General features: G+C 36.0%; 1 protein-coding gene across 1 annotated transcript; it reads left to right on the forward strand.

Moving 5' to 3' along the window:
* Positions 1 to 5,262: 5,262 nt before the first annotated feature.
* LOC133200812 (hillarin-like) lies at positions 5,263 to 17,439 on the forward strand. Its single transcript, XM_061336628.1, has 8 exons — positions 5,263 to 6,002; positions 11,554 to 11,781; positions 12,156 to 12,377; positions 12,782 to 12,961; positions 13,160 to 13,242; positions 14,182 to 14,325; positions 14,634 to 14,789; positions 15,030 to 17,439. The coding sequence occupies exons 1-8, from the start codon at positions 5,388 to 5,390 to the stop codon at positions 16,579 to 16,581; spliced, it is 3,180 nt and encodes a 1,059-aa protein (XP_061192612.1). The 5' UTR covers positions 5,263 to 5,387; the 3' UTR covers positions 16,582 to 17,439.
* Positions 17,440 to 21,582: the final 4,143 nt, after the last annotated feature.

Here is a 21,582-nt window from a genome sequence, read left to right on the forward strand (position 1 = left end):
ATTGTTCTACATGATTGGTGCTAAACCAAGAAGAAAGTGATGTAAAACGTGAAGGTAACAATTTAGTAGTGATCAAATTCATAAAGAATAGGAATCGTAAACAGGGCAAAAGTAGAACCCCTGGAATCACCAGAGGTGGGATCAGGTGCCTAGGAGGAGTAAGCATCCTTTGTCGACCGGTCACACCCGCCAAGTGCCCTATGTATTGATCAGGTAGACGAAGTAATCCGTAGTCAAATTTTCAATAACCTAACAAATGGTATGACATTTCAGACAAAATACGACTCGAAGATTGCAGAAGCAGAATTCATTCAAAAACTTCTACATGAGAAGAAGAAAACACTTGCTGTGGTCTTCAACTCAACATTTAGGTATATCAACGACGTTTTATCAATTAACAATAGTTACTTCCATTTATATGTCGATTTGATATATCCCAGTGAACTTGAAATAAAAGACACCACAGAGTCTGCCACACCTGTTTCATATTTGGATGTTTTACTGACTATATGATTGATTGATTGTATGTTGTTTTACGTCCCATTCGAGAATTTTTCACTAATATAGAGACGTCACCATATACCGGTGAAGGGCTTCAAATTTTGACCTTTACTCGGCACTCAGGGTCATTGAGCAATGAGGGATCTTTATCTTGCCAACGCCTGTCGTGACACGGGGCCTCAGTTTTTAAGGTCTCATCCGAAAGACCCGCAACTTTCACTTCAAAGTGCCGAGCGCTTGGCGAAGGAACAGTTGCTACCCATTTTTTTTATCGACTTAGGTCAGTCGCGGCCGAGATTCGAACTCACGACCTCCCGATCACGAAGCGTTTACTGACTATAAATGACAAGGCCAACTAACAACTAAATTGTATGACAAACAAGATGACTTCAGCTTGTCCATCGTCAATTTTCTTTATTTATGTAGTAATATCCCGCTACATGTATCACCTACTTACAGTGTTTACATCTCCCGACTTATTCGATACTCAAGAGCGTGCTTAGAGTACTATCAATTTTTAAACCGAGGCATGCTACTGACAGATAAGTTAATGTTACCGGAATTTCATCAACAACTTCGTGAAAGTCAGCATTTCGTAAATTCTATGGTCGTTATAATGACCTTGTTAGCAAATATAACCTATCATTGGGTCGTATTTTGGCTGACTTGTTGCATACTAATTTTTAGGCCTAAATGCCCTTTGTTTTTATACTGAATTTAACTACGGAATGTTCCGTCTACCTGATCAATGCATAGGGCACACGGCGGGTGTGACCAGTCAACAGGGGATGCTTACTCCCCTTAGGCACCTGATCCCACCCCTGGAATTTCCAGCGGTTCGTGTTTTATGCCCTTTTCACAGATTTGTATTTTTTATTGATTTTTTTTTTTTTTAGATCTATCACAGTTCTTTATCTTCACCTTTTTTTATTGTATTTTCAAACAAGGTCATTATACCGACCGTAGAATTGCGAAAGCTGAATTTAAAGGAGGTTGTTGAAATCCTTGTAACATCAACTATTTAATTGTCTGTAGCTTCCTCGGCTGATGTCATCTCGTTTGTCGTACAGTTTAGTTGTTACTTGGCCATTATCCTCTTTAGCTAGTAAAATATCCAGATAAAAGGTTTAATAGACTCTGTGGTGTCTTTTATTTCAAGTTCACTGGGATAAATTTCGAGTCGACATATGAATGAAAGTAACTACTGTTAATTGATTAAACGTCGTCAATTTATCTAAATGCTGATTTGAAGGTCAAGGCAAAAGTTTTTTTTTCTTCTCATGTAGAAATTCTTGAATAAATTCTGCTTCATAGGAATATAAAAACAGATCGGCTTACAAAGGAGCGCAATTAGTGCTCGTTGGAATTATTTAAAAAGATTGCTGGAAGACCTGGTCTCCGAAGACTACATAGATATTGTCAATCAGAAACTCAAGTATCTTTTAAGAGCCATTCTCTGCAATGACTTGAACTTTTATGTAGGAGCTGTGGCACGCATAGTCTTCGAATTTCTCCAAACTCTCTATGATAAAAGTCTTTGATACTGAAAACTCAAATCAGGCAAAAATTGGTTGCTGTGTGTCATGGTAACCATAGGGGTGAAACGATACACCTCCTTCACGGTTCGATACGTATTGTATAATTTTGTCTCGGTTCGGTTATTTTCGATACGATACATTTTGATAGAAGAAAACAAATTCAACGTTGTTTTATGCTTTCTTTTTCTAAATCTAGTAACATATTTTACGAGTTTTATTTGCAAATTGACTATAAGAAATTGATTAAAATTATTTGACGGTCAAAAATTATTTTACAAGCTATCAGTCATAAAAAATTTACGTTTTCTATACTTATTTTACTAAGTAATGTGTTTTACCTTATGCCAAACCCGACTGAATAACGATCCCGACCGAAAAATGAACCGAACCGAAAATTAGAGATTTTGCACCGTGTATCAAACCGAGAAAAAATACCGCGATGAATCGATACCGCGGTGAACCGTTTCACTCCTAGGTAACCATAGCAACATGTCCTAAAGTTTGAAAAATGGCATTTTTCAACATGTTCAGAGTCCCACAGTTAACGTTTGCAACAAAGCAAACAAGTGGCAATGACTGTTTCTGAAAGTTGAAGGCCAGATTTCTTAAATGCATGATAATAGTAAATCAACTATTACAAACGTTACTATGGAAACAAAGTATTCAAAAGTGATTATTTTGTTCACTTAATTTTATAAAGTCATACACTTAAGATTAAAAACAATTATAGGTTGAAATGCAAGCAAATTATAGATAAAAGATCGTTGTAACATATACCAAGGACGAAATACGATATTTCTTATAGGTTGGCTATGGTTGCCATGGTTTTAATACCACGAAGGGATTTTAAATTTACTCTCTAAGTGTTTTAATAATATCCTATCTTTTAAAAAAAGAATATTTCTACATAACTGATGATCAATTTTTAAAGGCGTTGGCGTGACCCTATTTTTCACATTTCAAATAAATCAAATTCAATTCTTTAAACAGAGCGTTGCTATGGAAATTAGCCGAAAAATATGCATAAAAATCTGAAAAGTATTCTGTTTCCTTGGATACGTACCTTTGTATGTAGATTCCCAAAACTTTTATGATTGATATTTATGAACAACTAACCTAACTTTCAATTTTAACTACCACCCAATCTCTAACTAGATGCAAAAAGCTGGCACATAGGGTTTAATATTGATATAAAGTTAACAAAATCGAACATTTTACCTTCTTGGTAACCATAGCAACAGTGCTGTATTTTTCAACCATCTTTATCAATATATGATATTAAACCTTAGTTCTACCAGATAAGTACTATTCAAGGTGAGTCAAATAATATGTTTCTTGATTAAAAGGTAAGTAAATTCCTAAGGCAGCAAAAAAATATCACTTTGGTACGTTGTTTCCATGGTTACACTGCAAAGTAACAATTACTCCCAATTTTTCTTATGTTGTCGATGTTGCAAGGTCCTAAGGATGTATATGGGCCAGTCATGAATTTTATATTTTACCCCTCAAGATAGTATCATTAACCCAATCTTAGCAACAGATTTTGTATGGTTACACTGTTACCATGGCAACCATGAAAGTTATTTTTAGAATAATATTGCCAATACTTAATTACTTAAGGTCAAATAGTTTTATTGTTTCTCTTACGTCGTTGGTTGAGTTTGATCATGTAACATCCATCACTAGTGAATATTGAGCGTTTTTCAGCATCTAAAATGTATTCCAAATGTACCCATGGTTACCACTTACTTAGAAATAAATTCTAAATAGTTTCTTTATAGCATAAGTGGCAACAAGGTGTCATGTTTTTGTGAGAATGGTTTGTTTGTTTTTCTTAGTCTTTATTAAGACCCAATAAAGATTCAAAGTAGCTGAAAATCTCAATTTTTCCAACTTTTCTGGCTGTTACCATGGCAACCAAGACACATAGCAACGAAATTTTATTTGATACATGTTTCTAATGTCAAGATGTAATGATGGGCAAAGTTTCATCAAAATCGGTGACCATGCGTGGCAGAAGTTTAAGTGGTTACAGAGAATCGTTATTAATATCAACTTCAGAGTATTTGTTTGTAGATGATCAATCACAAGATATGAAAAATTGCGAGGTCAATTTTTATTGAGGAAGCAGTTGTTTATGATGTCAAAAATCCTGCTCTTTGATTACATTTTACAAAGACGGCAATGTTTTTAACTAAAAAATTGACAAGATTTCAATTTATATTCTCTATTACCAGAAATTCGAGTTGACAGAGAGAATAACAAAGCTCTTTTTTTTTAAAGAGCAATATTTATTAATTATTTCATTTTGATCAATCACTGAGCGTGGTCCGTGACAAATATGTACAGATATTCACACGACAGCAGATTCTGGAGTAATTATCGATATCTCTCGGGACTGTTCCAATGTTCAGTATTCTTCGGTCACGGCCTGTAATCTGTCTATTGACTTCTAGGCCTATATATTCTTCTCTTCACTTCACGCTCTAGGTGACTCTATGGTAAACTGAGAAAATTGACAATGATTTGCGATTTGATCTGTAAGACTTACCCGATGACAGGGAGATATACATCTGTCCTTTTCAGAGAATTAAAAGACCAAGATTTCGGTCAGGTTGGCCTGACAGACATCGATATTTAGGTCTGTTACAGAGTGACCAATTCCACCGAAACACAACACGGAGAAGCGGGATTGACATCTATATACATATGTACATTTGAGAACTATATTAAAACAAATGAGTGTCATTGAAATCATCTTAAAATTTACTTTAATTTTTTTTACGTTTGGTAATTGATATTTTTTTTTAAATCTCAAAACATCCCGTGGTGATGACGTATAAATTTTGCCATTAATTAAATAGCTAATCTTTTACATAAACGTCCTTGAAAAACAATAATTAATTGTAATACCTTGTGGAATGTGGTAGTAAATTAGTAGGCTGGGTCGTTACATAGATAAACCCTTTATCTTGAGTTGATTGTTAATTGTTTGTCCTAAGTGTGTAGGACGTCAGGTATTTTGTTTCCTCAGGTATGGATCAGTTACCTAAATTACATACCTGTGTCAATGGTCACGGTCTATTGCGCGCTTACCTGACTGGAGAATGGAATCGCCCGCTATAGAAATTTCACACACAGATCTCGAGGATCGAAAAAGAACGAATCTCAAACTGGATGTGAGAAAGTTCATGCAAGGGAATACACAATCTTTTGATTTTTTGTGATATATTTTTGTGATTTAGATACAACTGAGGTATATTAGATATATACATATATTGTTTCGGTGTCAGTACGTTGTTATGGCCTACTGAATCGGTGCTCTCTGTGTGAACTCAGCGGGGAAGTATGGCAGTCGCTACGGCGGAAGCTCAGTCCGTGGAGCGGGGATATCAGCGACTCTCCTCCTTGTTCCGCCCCACCCTGTCAGAAGGGAACTCCTGCCACAGGTGTAAAGCCCAGGTGTACCACGCAGAAAAGATTGGCCCGGTCCACGATGTAGTATTTCACAGGAACTGTTTTAAATGTGTAGTCTGTGGTCAGTTCCTGACCATTAAGAACTATTTCTCAAATCAGACGGAGGCCTCAGATCGCGAGGTATACTGTGGGACGCATGTGCCTCGAATCGGAGGGACACACATTGACGAACGAGCCATGGGAATCAAAAACGCCATCAACAGTCAAAACGTGTACAAGAAGATGAGCAAAAAGATGAACTCGGAGGTCCGTCTGGCCGGGACCCTGAGAAAACCTAACTATAACTATGAGGCGGTGGCAATCAAACGCGCCACCACTGTACCTAAAACCCAAGACTACGTGGCGGAGCGCGCAACAGCTGAATCTCTTCATAAGGGTGTAGACATCGACGCCAATGCCCTGTACATAAAGGGCCCCATAGAGGCACAGCTTCTCCGACAGGGCTACCAACGCAAACTGGACAAGCATCACTACCCACCAAACATTGTAAGTATCCCCCGAACCCCTTTCTATACTGATTTCTGAACTCCCAAAAACCCCTCCCCCCCCTTTCCCCGACCTTTCACAGCTTAAGCCATCTTTCTAGAATCTTTAAATTTTAGACATCTATCAATATACATGTAGAATATTTAGAGAGTATATTCCTTCCCCGCCTCTCCCCTCAATTCTAAAGTCTTTTATAAACACCATAACACACAAATTTTCATGGTGGTGGGGGTCATGCAGATCAACACACCCCTCTCTTAACTTAACCATTATAAAATTCCCCACTTCACAGTTTGTTTTTTTTTAAAGACAGACATGAGTTCTTGCTTATAAAGTTTTTCTTTAGTCATGGCATGTTTTATTCATGTGTTTCTTATTGATTACCAATACAGTGAATACACCACAATCCAAACAGATCTAATCGCCGTCTGTTTGCCGAGGATTATTGTATACTGTGTATCAAACCCTGACAAAGGTGAGGGGTCCCTGGACCCTGATAACCCCCCGGACAACTCGGACCCGGTCACTCCGAAAGAATACAGCACAATCAAACTCAATAACACGGTGGTCTGAAACCAGAGATAGCCCTTGTTACTTTCTTAGAGTAATGTTATGTTGTTCGATAGGTGAACTGAAGTCATATCTCCATTTACATGGGGATTTCTTATCATGACAATATATAAAATATCTTTGATGTTTTACATGACGATTGTGGCTCGACACAAGGGGGCATGATGTGTAGTGTACGTCAACACTTTCCTAAGTGGATTTCCAAGTCTTTTGTGAATAAAGAAGTTGATACGGTCTCCATAAAAAGGACAAAAGTATGTTGACATAAGAGAAGTTGTTGAGCAGGTTAGGGTCTATATTTATACCACCCTGTCACTGGAGAATGGCAGCGCTAATCAGATTTCATGGTCTGGGAATCTGCGGTGAAATGTCCATTAGCGATGTACTGTTTTTATGTGAGCTGGCATCATGTAAATAAAGTAAATACTTAACTCGACAAAAGTCTGAAGCGTGGTTAAAGTGTAAAGTTATTCACTTAATGTTTTAAAGAGAAGTTTTACACTTATTTTCATATTAAAGTACAGTAGAATTGATTATAGATATAGAATATTATTGCGATATTCTAGTGTCAATTTTATTGCAGATATCTGTACGTTGAACTTAATTTTCGTAGAAAAATGTCAAGAAATGTCCTTGTTCCAACATTTTCCCATTCGTCAACTGTTTTGTTGACAAAACTTCATGGAGGGTATTGGGCTTCCATCACTCCAATGATTGGGGCTGCATGCATGTGTCAGGAATGTTTGAACACCCAAAAGTAAATGTAACAACCGTGATACACGTGGTAATATAGCGGGGGGGGGGGGGCGGGGGGGGGTGATTCATATCAATATTAAGTTGAAATTATGACCAAAACTTGATTCACATGAGAACTAGAAATGTCTGGTTGAATTAAAACTAAGCCTCTGACTTTGGATTAGCGGGTTGTCTCTGTGTTCTTAAGAGATTAACAGAATTATGTGGGCCGTTAATTCCATTGTTTGTTACTCAGAAGCACCCGGCGAACTGTTGTTTTGGAATCAAAGAGGACCCGTCATCATTGTATCAGGAAAACAGAAGCACCCGGCAGTGATTAACGCGGCGATTAGACACCGAGTGTTGTCTTTAATACCCCAGATCTCTTGAAACATCTCTAAAACTCTAGGCAGGAATAAAACGAGGGTGAAGTTTAACAGTGTTTGGAATATAAGGAGCTTTCATCGAGATAAAAGTTCCAAATTTTCGTGTGTGTGCTCGCCCAGTCACATTACGGTTCTGTTACCCCCAACAATCGCCTCGGTCAGGAATTCTGGATTTCCTTACTTTATTTGGGACAATCAGGACAATCACGAACTAGGATTTAAATTTCCTTTTTTAAAAAAATTCCTGGAAAGAAAATGAATCTTTAAAAAGTCAGATATGTAGGGCCATCTTAAAAGTAATGTTTGTTTACCCCCTCCCGACTCAGAGATAAAAATAATGGGTCGGTAGGTAGATGTAAATAAAACCGAAATATTGTTGACAGAATGAGAAAATTCCTAAATTAATTTTTAAAAAAATTGTTTCTTGGAAGTTTCAAAAAGTTTTTTGAGTCGGGCCATTTTTAGCAAGTCGGTCGAGAGAGGTCAAACAAAACTTTTAAAAAAAAAAAAAAAGAAAAAAAAGATGGCCTAGGTTGATTATGTTTAGACTACAAAAATAATTTTAAAAGGGGAAATACAGAAAACAATTTGATTTCTAATCGTTTAGTCCGTATAACCTTTAAGGACATACATGTACGCAGCGTAGTTTGAACTTTATTGTCTTTTCCCCTGGAGTTGAAGAGTTCCAATACTTAAAGGAACCATGTGATACATTTCCATATCTATATATTCTATTGTTCACTTCTTCTTAAAACAAGTTAGATAAACAAAACATCTAGAATATATGTTTAGTAATTTTTGTGTATTTTTCTTTGAATAATACAAGAATTTTCATCAATTGATGTCTTTTCAAAACCCCTGGTAATGCATGCTGATTTTTTGTCTACTAATGTCTGATGACACTATAATCTCAAATTAAGAATATCTTGAAAAATTATCAGCAGGTGAGGTAGGTTGCGTATTAACAAAAGAAACTTATGTTTGATGTCAAGGTCATCGTGTCCTAACGTGTCTGTCACCACCCCAGGGGATGATGTGTCGATTTTGGGGCGTAAAATCCCGAACACGCGACATTTTTACGACTTTAGGTATTGTATTTTTGTCAGTTATATCGACATAAAGTAGACAGTTTGCAGATGTCACGTTAATAGATTTTTTATCCCCCTCTGACTGGGAAATCCCGGAAACTCATAAACTTGCCATCTACATCACAGTCATACGACAAGTTCAAATTATTGATCTTCAATACATAATCAGGAAAAAAAAGTTGGTCACTCATATGGAAGCATTCAATAGCTTACAAATGAAAATTATTTTCATAAGAAAACTTCTGGTGAAATGATAGTCTGTATTTACAGGCTCCACCACTCGGATTAATACTGTAAAGGGATATCTTTGCATTCATTAAAATACAATATTTATTTTATATTTTAAATAATGCAGTGTGATTAGTCTTTGAATTAGACTGGGAAAATTACGATCTTTTCTACGTTTTCATGATCCAAACAAGGAAGAATTAAAGTATGAATGGAAATGGCGTGATAACCTAAATATACATTAAACACCCCGAATGTTAACAATAGCTGAGGTTCCTATAGCCTTGGGTACAAATGGAGGGGGAAAAGAAAGAAGACAGTCTTTATCGCCATCATAAGCATAAGACTAAATTCGCTTGTAGTCCTGTGTTAGGAAAAAAACAAACAAACAAAAATGGTTTTGGGTGAGCCTTGATATGGCATGTCAAACGTTGCAATATTCGATCTTTTGCATTTGCATTGTATAATTTTCCATTTGCATTGTATAATTTTTATTTGTATTGTATAATTTTCTATTTGTATTGTATAATTTTTCATTTGTATTGTATAATTTTTATTTGTATTCTATAATTTTCTATTTGTATTGTATAATTTTCATTTGTATTGTATAATTTTTATTTGTATTGTATAATTTTCCATTTGCATTGTATAATTTCTTATTTGTATTGTAAAATTTCTTATTTGTATGCGATAATTTTTCATTTGTATTGTATCCGCGGACTGTTTATTTGTTTCGTTACGAAGGATTTCATTGGTCAAGTTTCAGCCTGTATCGGGTTGAAGATGTTCCGGATGCTCAAAGCAAACTGGGCTCATATGTATTTGCTTGCTTGATTGATTGATTATTGTTTAACGCCGAGTCGGCAATATTTCAGCCATATTTCGGCGGCATATGTATTTGCGTGCATGTTAGACGGTCATTGGATTCTAAAAAGGGAGCGCCGGTAAATGGCAAATAAATAATCTGTCCTTAGGAATGCTGACTGAGAAAATAAATAAATTGACCTTGAGTGGTGGTAACTACCCCCACCCCCAATAAACTGAGTTTTCGGGTTTGGGCGGATTTTCTTCTTTTTGTTTTTCTCCTTGTCTCTGGTCATATTGGAAATAAATATTCTCTCCTGCGAGAGAATGAAAATAAATAATCGGATTCGACACCCCCCGAGAATCAAATGGTCGTCCCTTAGCATGCACCGCAAATAGAGGAGCCGAGTTTGTGTTTGTAGAGAGTGCGCGATCGGAATTGTGGGAAGGGTACCAGACTAAGTTTGTGATGGGCACCTGAGACCTTTATACAGACTAAATTTTATGACCAATGACATCCTTCGTAACGAAATAAATAAACAATCCTCGGATACAATACAAATGAAAAATTATCGCATACAAATAAGAAATTATACAATACAAATAAGAAATTATACAATGCAAATGGAAAATATAGAATACAAATGAAAAATTATACAATACAAATGATTTTTTTACAACACAAATGGAAAATATAGAATACAAATGAACATTATACAATCCAAATGGAAAATTATAAAATCCAAATGGAAAATTATAGAATACAAATAAAAATTATACAATACAAATTGAAAATTATACAAAACAAATGAAAAATTATACAATACAAATTAAAAATTATACAATACAAATAAAAATTATACAATACAAATGGAAAGTTATACAATACAAATGGAAAAGATCGAATATTGCAACGTTTGACATGCCATAGCCTTGATGTGAGGGAAAACTTAGATTAATACCGGGGATGTGTAGCCAAAAACGTGAAGAGATGACTTCAAACGACATTGCCCATGGGTCATTACACAACGATAAACATTTGACAACTCATTCACATAAATGCCTATGGCCATGAATTTTAAGTCGTGCAAAGTTATTAAGAAGATATTGCAGGTATGCATATTTAAGGATTGCTGTGGTCCTGCTTATAAGAACATTTTTAATGAAATAAAGTTTACTGCTGAATCAAGTTTCGATGTTTCCTGCAAGATTCAAAGAAAGCCCATGCGAAACAAAATCGATAAATAATACTAATTGAGGTTTTCAAGAAATTAATTATTCTTTGCGTACATTTTTTTTTCTTTTTGGATAACTGCTATTTTTAAACTGATAAAATCTTGCAGTTTAAATAGCTGGTAAAATACATAAGTTGGGAAATTGAAGCGTATTTACCATGCATTGTCAATAAATGTTGAAAGAAATTGTGAATGGATTGAAATTTAATTCATAAGTATATGTCATATGTTAAAGTTTGAGCTTAATAAAATTGAAATAAAGCAGCACAGATTGTCTCATTTCTCAGTCCCATGTATGTGTATGTGTGTTAACACTGCAGTGTAACAATTTTAGACTAACTGAGGATTTATCTTAGGTTACGGACGTGCTTTCACAGGTCATCCGTCGAACTGCGTTCAAAGTAGTAACGGAAATTAAAACCCTTAAAGTATACATGTATGCTATCTTTAATATTTTTGAAATTAAATCATTCTGTATGTCCTGTGTACTTTCTCTTCTTTACAGTATAAGAAGCGCAAGAAACTGATCGAGGAGCAGCGCCGCCTGGAGGCTGAATACAAGCGAGAGGAAGATCGTTTATTGGATGAATTCCAGAATGAGAGAAAACAGGAAAAGCGCCGTCTGTCGGCAGAACTGCAACATGAATGGGAGGCCAGATTGAAAGAATTAACGGAAAAATTTGATAAAGAATTTGGACAAAAGAAGAAAAAGATGAAAGACAGCGAAAGAAAGGTATTTATATTAAACTGAAATGGGAGAAAAAGTCAACATACACAAAACGAAATATTCATTCACAAACAGGAAACAGTTTTGGATACATCTGCTGCATATTTAAAATTAAGAATTCCAAGTGAACCAACAAAAAATGAACATCATAAGTTAAAAAATCTTCACAGGTGTATACATGTATGTTTATTTTTGTTTCCAATTATGACTTCACGTTTAAAACATGACGCATAAAATATTCAAATGACTGAAAATGGACAATTTCACCATGTACCTGATTTTTGTTCCATTTAAGGATCTTGTTGAATTGCATATAAGAAATAATAACTCTGTTTCACATAGAAATATAAATTCAATTTCTATTGGTTTTAAATTTCTAGCAAATGACTATACACTTTGAGAACAAGAAGAGAGAGATAGAAGTTGTCATTCAGGAAAAAAAGAAAAAGAAGCAGGAGTCTATGACACTGAGACTGAAGGAGAAGGAACAAAAGAAAACAGCGACAATGGTGGCGCGACAGAGTCGTCAGATGTTAGAAATATTGGCGCAGAAACAGGATGAACTCAAACAGGAACTTAAACAGGAAATGGTGGCTGAGTCTGTGAGTAAAATTTCACTGAATAATAAAGATGCATTGTAACACTTAGGCACACTATATGGTCGAGTCTTTGAATAAAACTCCACTGGGTCATAAAGAAGGAAAGTAACACATAGGCACGCTTAAAAGAAACGTGGATAAAGGTTTATATGCTATATTGAGGACTAAAATTTTCGTGTATCTTTAGTTTGCGTCTTTCTACCACATGTAAATACCCAGTGGCGAGTGTTTGATTTACACCTATTATAAACAATACCGTAATATTTTCAACAGATATCTTGCATTTTTTTCTATGATCAAGTTATTAAAGTTGATTAGGGTTTAACTTCTTTTTATTTGGGAATCTATTGATTTATCACGTTTATGAAAAAATAGAGTAAATGCACAATCATATGTTGTTAATGCAGAAAGTGGAAGGGAGTACAGCTAATGGAGAGACAGAAGAAATAGAGGAAGCAATGGAGGCATTAGAGATTATCCCTGTTGCCCCTACAGAAATTCCCTCACCCCATCCCCCATCCTGCAGGAAACAAGACCTGTATGTGGACCCCTCACAGTTCAATGATATCGACGAACAAACAATTAAGGTTCGTATATAACATGAGTGTTTATGTCATTTGTATGGTGCAAGTAGAGAGACCACGTAAAACTGTAATAAGAATACATTGTGAACTTATTATAATACATATCAATTATGTCATTTGTATGTTGCAATTAGAGAGTTCAGATAAACTGAATTAGAATATATTGTAAACTTTGAACATACATTATTTTCTCTTCCATAGGTTGCGGAGAACGAACAGCCGACCTACACAGATTTGGTTCAACAGCTGACAGAAGATCTCGTTACCGATTTGGAGAAAGCCAGGTACAGTGAAATCGTTCAGGCCTGGTGACCAAAAATAGGATGACATTAGAAGAACTAGTATATTTACACTTAATGTCCTTAATAAATCACGCACGACTACTTAACTTAATGGAGTGATGTCTCATGATTTCTACACTGACAGATTGGAATCCTTTTTTAGATTGGTCAGATGAAAATGACCTTTAAAATATAAATGTAATGGCTGATATAAAAAGAAACATTTTAAGTATACCGTATCAGGGAATCATTTGGAATCCTTTTTTTAGATTGGTTAGGTCAAAATCACCTTTAAAATATAAATATAAATGCTGATATAAAAAGAAACATTTTAAGTATATCGTATCATGGAATCATTTGGAATCCTTTTTTTAGATTGGTTAGATCAAAATGACCTTTAAAATATAAACAAAATGCTGATATAAAAAGAAACATTTAAGTATTTAGTAAGTCTTAATAGATAATGAATCTTTGTTAAAAAGTTCGTCTTTACTTTTACTCTTTATGCTAATGATATGATTAGAATCATTCTAAACGTATACCATGCTGTTGATGAATCAAAAGATGGTTGTGGTGGTGATGAGGAGGGTACAATGAAATTCATAATGAAATAGAGTATCATATCTTAAAGACAACACTTCTTTGTTAGAAAGTGGAAAGATATTGTGGTAAATGCACGGATCTCGCAGAAAATTGATAAATTAATGTTACTGTGTGATCGAGATTTTTTTCTTAATTTTTGGTCATGCAAAACCAGTACAACACAAGTTGTGATCTTGGCAAGGTGGATGTAAACATATGATGACGATTTTCGGTGCAATCTACCGCTCTCGCGGTCAAGGAATTAAATGTGATGTAACACTTGATGATTTTTGCAAGGTGATCTACCGCTGGGTTACGGTCAAGGAATTAAATGTGATGTAACACATATGATTTTTGCAGGGCGATCTACCGCTGGGTTACGGTCAAGGATTTAAATGTGATGGAATTTGAGGAAAGTACAGAAACAGACACGCCCATGGGGCTCCTAAGGGGAATCAAATATGGGACAGAGACCTATCACGTGCTCTTCATGAGACTTTGCAGGTATTGAGATTAGTAGAAAGTGTGGATCTGTTGTTTCTGGAGTGTGTATAATTTATAATTATACATTATTAAAGACTATGTGTTTTTTCAGTACATTACGTGACAAAACCTGTTTATGTCGCCAATTCCTAAGGTCCAAATATTTGTAACTATAAATTAATGTCATAAAAAGATGTTTGATGAAAAGTTATTATTAGCATGCAAGGAGAAAGGACAACTAGGAAAAGAGTGGGAAAACTGAGGCGCCGGATGTGAAATGTTTCAGTTAATTTATGTTCTGAACCTTTTATCATAATGTTATTTTTTAGTTACGCGGGTCTTCATTGTGAGGAGATCAAAGGTCATTCCAAAAGTGTTGGGTATGAGCCCGGGATGAAGATCAAACCCGATCATTTCCAGAATACTTGGAACGCCGTGCTCATCGACGGAGACTGGAGACTGGTGCAATGTAACTGGGGAGCGAGGTAAAAATTATTGTTTGAAGATAGACTAAAGAGTAACGTAAAACTTGATGAATGAAGATAAAGCTGCACAAGATTTGTCGCTATGATAAGTAAATTTTGACTTTAAGAAGAAAAGTATACCGATTTTAACCAGACTGCTCTAAAACAAACACAGTGTATACTTTTTCTAGTTTTTATCATTGCCTATTTTGTGTCAGATTGAGAGGAAATCTCTTTATGACATCATATACTTTACTTCAGACACCTGGTACTGAACAAAGACAAGAAAAGTAAGGACAAACCCAAACCCAAGTCTAAGGACCAGATCAGGTATCAATACGACGAGCACTATTTCTTGACAGACCCTGATGAGTTCATTCAAGAATTCTGGGCCGCTGATCCAAAATGGCAGCTTCTAGAAAACCCAATCACTCTGGAGGAATTTGAGGCACTACCATTTGTCCGCTCCATCTTCTTCCACTACGGCATGAGGTTTGAGAAGAGCTTGACTGCCGTTTTAGAAACTACCGAGAAAGGAGGAACTGAAGTCAAGATAAAAATCCCAGAAGAATATGAGAATGATCTGGTGTTTTATTATCAGATGAGGTATGCAGACAAAGAGAAAAGACAGGAGGCGACCTACAAAGGGGCAAATCTAGAGAGGTTCGTGTTTCAGACGATGTTAGACAATACCGTGATGTTCAGTATACATGTCCCTGCGGTGGGTGAATATTTCTTTGAAGTGTTTGCTAATAAAATTGAAGAGAGTAGTAGACTTATAAACGCTGAGGAGACCACGGGTACATCTATTTCTCCCTTCAGACTGAAGTGTACTTGTAAGTTTAAGGTCGTGTGTAACTCCCTTAGTGGTAAAATGTACCCACTTCCCGACTGTGCATCAGGGGAGTGGGGACCTAAAAAAGCCTACCGACATTTTGGGTTAAAGGTGCTTCAAACAAGGCCGGGGAAATCCTCCAAAACTCGGTCCTCACCTGATTCTAGTGAGGGGGATAGGATATCAGACAGTGGAAGCTCTTCTGGGGATGACCCTCCAGAAAACCCCAAGGCCGGGATTCTGAACGTGGATGATAGCCTCGATATCAAATTAAAAATGCCACGCCCATTGCACGTGGTCGCTAAGCTTAAAATGAACAATGTGGATACAAAGACACTGGATGCTTTTATCACCACAAAAATAGAGAAAGATATCATCCATATCACGGGAACTCTACCTCAGATCGGCCAGTACGGACTCGATATTTACGGACGTCCCAAAGAGGCGGGGGAAAACACCACCTTGTCTCACGCCATGAAATATCTCGTCAACTGCCTTAAAGTATCAAACCCAGTAGAACTCCCTAAAACCGTAGAAAAACAGCAGTCGACTATTAAAAAAGAAAAATGGGGACCGCAGCCGACGTTTGAGTCCTTGGGTATTAAAGCAATAAGCCCCAAAGATCCTAAGATAACAATAACTGATGTTAACACGTGTACTGTAGAAATTCTGGTTCCTGATGACATCATCGTGACACATCAGTTTCTTAGAGAACCTGATACAGACGTTAAGGATCACATCGCCAAGTTACCAGAAAAAGGCGGGACGATCAAGTATCACATAGATCTTCCCCAAACTGGAAACTACATGCTGAGTTTGTTTGGGCGACGGAAGGAGGAGGATGAGATGCCAAATATTTATAACTACCTTATTGTCTACAAAAAAGCAGGCGATACAAATGGCACCCAACAGAAGGAGGAGAGAAGAGGATCATCTATATTTAAAAAGGGATTCTTCAAGAAAAGTGAGAAAAAGTAAAACCATTTTATCCATCACGTGAGCAATTTCTACTACACAACAATCAATGATGCTGCCAGTTATACGATGTAATGCGCATTGTCGAGCCGTGTTTGTACTTGGTCAATTTAACGTGTCTTGTGGATTGAAATTCGGTATTATTTATCATCTTATTACGATTATAAACATATATTCGTACATATATATTCATTGCGTTTTTAAATGTTATGTACATATATACACATTTGTGTAAAAGTCTTCTTTCTCTGCAAACATAGCCAAAAACTTTGGTTTCTCTTTCATTTTATTTTGTGTCGGCTGATGGTGCCTTCGCTTTACCGGTGTAAAGAACGATTACTCTTTTACGAAGGACGAAAGATAACTCCAGAGCATAAAATTGGCCGGAAGATATTAACAAACCAGTGTGATATTAACCCTGTAATGTGATATGTACTTGACATTATGCGTTTACCTTGCTGGCTCATACAAAAGACCTTTGCCTTTTTATCAAATTATTCTGAAAATTTCAGGGTAGAAATTAATAATACTGAATCATTGTTCATCGTAAAATTAAACTAAATCTGCCCTACGAAATAGGTGCCATACATTTATGATCTTCAGTTCCGAAAACAGTCTGACAGAGGGCTTTAACTTTGAACATTAAGAAAAAGTGCATTTCTCTTTTTATTTATGCTTATCCTAAAATCCTACAAGTGCCTGCTACTGCACATATCTCTAATTTTGAATTTTTCTCTTGTTTTGTCCTTCTCTGTTTATTGTACCAAAGCGACCTATTATCAATATAATTGTGTTATATATAATATATTTTGTGTTATATATTTCCATTGGAAGTAAAACATTTTTGTTTAAACACACAGAATAAAATCCTTAAAATTACTCATCTTGTTGATTTATATGTTTTTATTATCAATTCTTCCAATATGTGGGCAAACGGAAAAGGTAAAAAAAATGTTAATGCATAATTTTCAAACATTTAATTCATAGCCTGTATGTAATATGAAGATTACGAACAGTAGTCATAGTCAAAAGTCCATTGAAACAATACTAATCAGCAGCAGAGCAAAGACGGACCTCTAAAAACATCAGAAGTGGGATCAGGTGCCATGGAGGAGTAAGCGTCCCCTGTCGTCCGGTCATACCGCCTTGTGCTCCTTGTCATGATCGAGTAAACAGAAAAAATCCGTAGACTATTCATTGAGAAGGAGATCGGGTGATTCGACAAGTATGGCGGTGTTTTGAGTAGACTATGAAATTTTTGTATGAAATCCGTGTGCAAGTTTGTATTTTGCACAGTCTGAAGTTGAAAATCTGCGAGAACTAGTTCTTAAGAATCATAAGCAGATAGACAGGGGTGTAGGGACTCTCTAAGTGTGTTTTAGAAGGTTTGTTTAAATTGCTAACACTCGGAACATTGAGTAGTGTTCAGTGGTCATTCTTGATGGTGCATGTATACACCCAGTTGTCTGCTACCGGTTACCAGTGTGTATAATGTAACTGATCAGACTGATACATTTGATCTATTAAAATCATGTCAGAAACATCGATTGCAGATACTGCGAGTATACTATCTCAGAGTCATTCTGCTATGTACCCAGTCTATTGTAATGATGAGTCTCAAACAGCCCAGCAAGAGATTTCTCATGGGACACTACACGAGCCTCTTCTACAATGACATATGTGGAGATAACGAACAGTATTCGAGCTCAAAAGTCCATTAAACATCACAAAATAGGAGCAGAGCAAACACGGACCTCTAGACATCAGAGGTGGGATCAGGTGCCATGGAGGAGTGTGCAACCCTGCCGACCGGTCACACCCGCCGTGTGCTCCTTGTCATGATCGGGAAATAACGAAAAAATCCGTCGACAATTCAGTGTGTAAATAAAACCCAAGATTAGCAGCCATTGAGAACAATAATACAGAGACTGTGTGAAATTTAAATCAAGTGACACATTTTCAGTCCATAACTGACTCTATTACGACATTGAATGAAAGGGTAAACAATTTTACAGCGAGGTCAGTGATGCGAAACAGACCTTGGCGTCCATTGAGGTCGGTGCCCAGTCCATGAGTGAGAACGTAAAATCTACTCCAGACCGAGATCTGAGAGCAATTAGATATGATACAGCCAAATTAAACAAAAAAAGTTAACTGATACTATATTATAGTATATTACAGAGTTAAGCAACGGTCAAAGTGAATTACAGAAATCAGTAATCGATTTAAAAAGCAGATCAATGAGAGATAACCTAGTATTCACTGGCATTCCAGAGAACGGAGCGCAAAATTTTGATAGAGTTATGCGATATTTCTTGAAAACCAATTGAAAATCTAAGATGAAATCCCTTTTGAGAGAGTGCATCGTATGGGTCAGACCAAAACCAAGGAACATTGTTGCTACGTTCAATTTTTATAAGGATCGTGAAGAACTGCGATCGATAGTATTGTTCTCCCGCCTACCTCCAAGTCAATTTTCAAAAGTTAACATATTTGAATGATTTTTCATATTTATATAGATATTTATATAAATTTTCATAAAACATTACTCATTTGGGAAAACAAAGAGAGATAACTCTATAATTTTGGTAAAACTTGTGTTTTTCACTATAGAAATCAACGGAAAATATTTTTAACAACCCCCCCCCCCCCCCCCCCCGTGAAACAAAAATTCCTTTTTACAGGTATTATGAATTGTTATTTCACAAATTCAAACCAAAGCTTTTTGTGTTTCCAGGGGGGGGGGGGGCATATGTTTACAGACAAAAATGCTCATTTTTTCACCAACTTTGAAGGGGTTTACAACTTAAACAATGTATTTTATCAATGACATATGTTTAATTTTACATACGTAAAACATAAGAAAAGGTTTAAGGAACATTTATCCATATCCAAGAATATTTTAAAATATGTTGATGCTTTCAAGTCCGATTCCAATGGTAAACATCGTCTAACCCCCCACCCCCCCTTTATAAAAGGAGTTGGAATTAAGAGTAATTAACTATTTAACACTGGCATTAAAATTATTAATCAATTACCATTTAACTCTTTTTTGCATTCCACCAAAATTTTATGGCCAAATTGCCATTAGTATTGAATTGAATGGGTGTAAAATGTAGGCGGGAATCGAGAGTTAGCGTGCGTAGTTCTTTGTTCGCCAACATGCTCCTCTTTAACTGAAGAGATCCAACATTTGGGTAAACGAACAATTTCCACCGGAGATAGAGAGAAAAGACGCAAGTTGTACCCAGTTATGCGCAAGGCGAAGAAAGAAAACAGACGTGTAAAACTTGTTGTGGACAAATTGTACATTGATGAACCGCAACACGTCAACACCCGGAACTATCCACCCCGCAGGATGCCCGAGGGCTCAAGAAACACACCTCGGACGTTCGAATTTCTTGCGTTTCAAACACTATAGAAAACCAACTTTTGCTGTATTTTAACTTTTTATGTTGTTCTATACAGCTGTTATATAATCATATCTGAGTCTGCAGAAGGTTTGTGACACGTTTTTAATGAGTTTCATTCGAACTGTGTACAATGGAAACTGAATGTCAATGTGGACAAAACAAAACATGATTTGTTCAAAAGGTCCATCCGTTAAAAATGTATTCTATTACAATTATTCAGTTATTGAAATTGTGAACGAATTTAAATATCTTATTTTACCGATCAGGTTCATTTTGTAAGACTGAAAAACATATAAGTGAGCAACCCGAAAAATTAAGCCATGTATGGTGTTATACGAAAAATTTTCTACTTAAGAGTCAATTTAATTTACCAGTAGATTGCCAACATGATTTGTTCGAAAAAGATTGTCGCAGCAGTGCTTTTGTATGGATGTGAGATATGGGGTTTGGAGAATATTGAAATAATTAAGAGTGTTCATCTAAAATTTTTGAAATATATTTTTAATCTGAAAAGTAGTACTCCAAGCTATACGGTTTATGAAGAAACAGGTCGCTTCCCTTTGCATGTAACGGTGTATATAAGAATGATATCCCACTGGGCAAAATTACTGGTTAGCCCTGAAAATAAGATTGTTTATGTCATATATAAATATTTATTTAAAGAGTTTTGTACGGGAATTCATACGAACCCTTGCAAGCCTTTGTAAATATGAAATGGTTGAAAACTATAATTGTACGTCTTAATTAAAAATCAGTACATACAGCAATGGCAAAGCGATATAGTATGTGAGATTCGTCCAAAGGTCATATATACAGTATCTTCAAAACAGAATTTGTATTTGAAAAATACATGTGTATTTTAATATACAACCTAAAACATTTTGTACAATCCTAATTAAATTAAGAACAGCAAATCATCGTCTCCCAGTTGGGATTGGGAGATGGTGCGGAATTCCACAAAATGGATTGACTTTGTAATTTCTGTAATAACTTTGTATTTTCTGTAATAAGTTATTACAGAAATTACAAAGTCAATCCATCTTGGGGAATTCCACACAATCTCCCAGTCTCAACTGGGAGACGATAATTTGCAGTTCTTAATAGGGACAAATAGTAGATGAGTATCACTATATTGAGGAATGTCATTTTTTCCAGAATGCCGGAAAAAGTATCTACCTAGTAAATATTGTACAAGTATGGAATTCCATATACGACAGCCAACTGCTTACTGCCAGCTGCTTACTGCTTACGGCCAACTGGTTTCTGCTTCCTGTCAACTGCTAACTGCTTACTTTGGCCTCACTTCTGCGCATGTGCAAACAAAACTATAAAAGAACTACGGCATCGGATATTTGGTCATTTATAGCAGAACGTATAACGATGCCATTTTTTTAAAATACAAATTCTCAGAATCATTGTCAACTGCTGACTCCAGTGCATTAATCAAATTGTGCAGTTACACGGCTAGAGTACATGAACAAGTCTGTCCTCCATAATTATTTTTGTTAACTTAATTTGAATGTATTCTCGCCATTTCAAATGTATCGTGTATATTGTCTTTGCATATATTGTACATAGAACCTTATGTACC

The sequence above is a fragment of the Saccostrea echinata genome, unplaced genomic scaffold (assembly GCF_033153115.1).
Source record: "Saccostrea echinata isolate AGI-Se365-2 ecotype Australia unplaced genomic scaffold, CSIRO_AGI_Sech_v1 ptg000041l, whole genome shotgun sequence".
Classification (NCBI taxonomy): Eukaryota; Metazoa; Mollusca; class Bivalvia; order Ostreida; family Ostreidae; genus Saccostrea; species Saccostrea echinata.

What these genes read in the sequence shown, in the direction of transcription:
- LOC133200812 (XM_061336628.1), top strand. Translation starts at nt 5,388, where the DNA reads ATGGCAGTCGCTACGGCGGAAGCTCAGTCCGTGGAGCGGGGATATCAG. An exon ending in ATCACTACCCACCAAACATT is followed by an intron (nt 6,003 to 11,553) that starts GTAAGTATCCCC and finishes TCTTCTTTACAG; the next exon opens with TATAAGAAGCGCAAGAAACT. An exon ending in AGGAAATGGTGGCTGAGTCT is followed by an intron (nt 12,378 to 12,781) that starts GTGAGTAAAATT and finishes TTGTTAATGCAG; the next exon opens with AAAGTGGAAGGGAGTACAGC.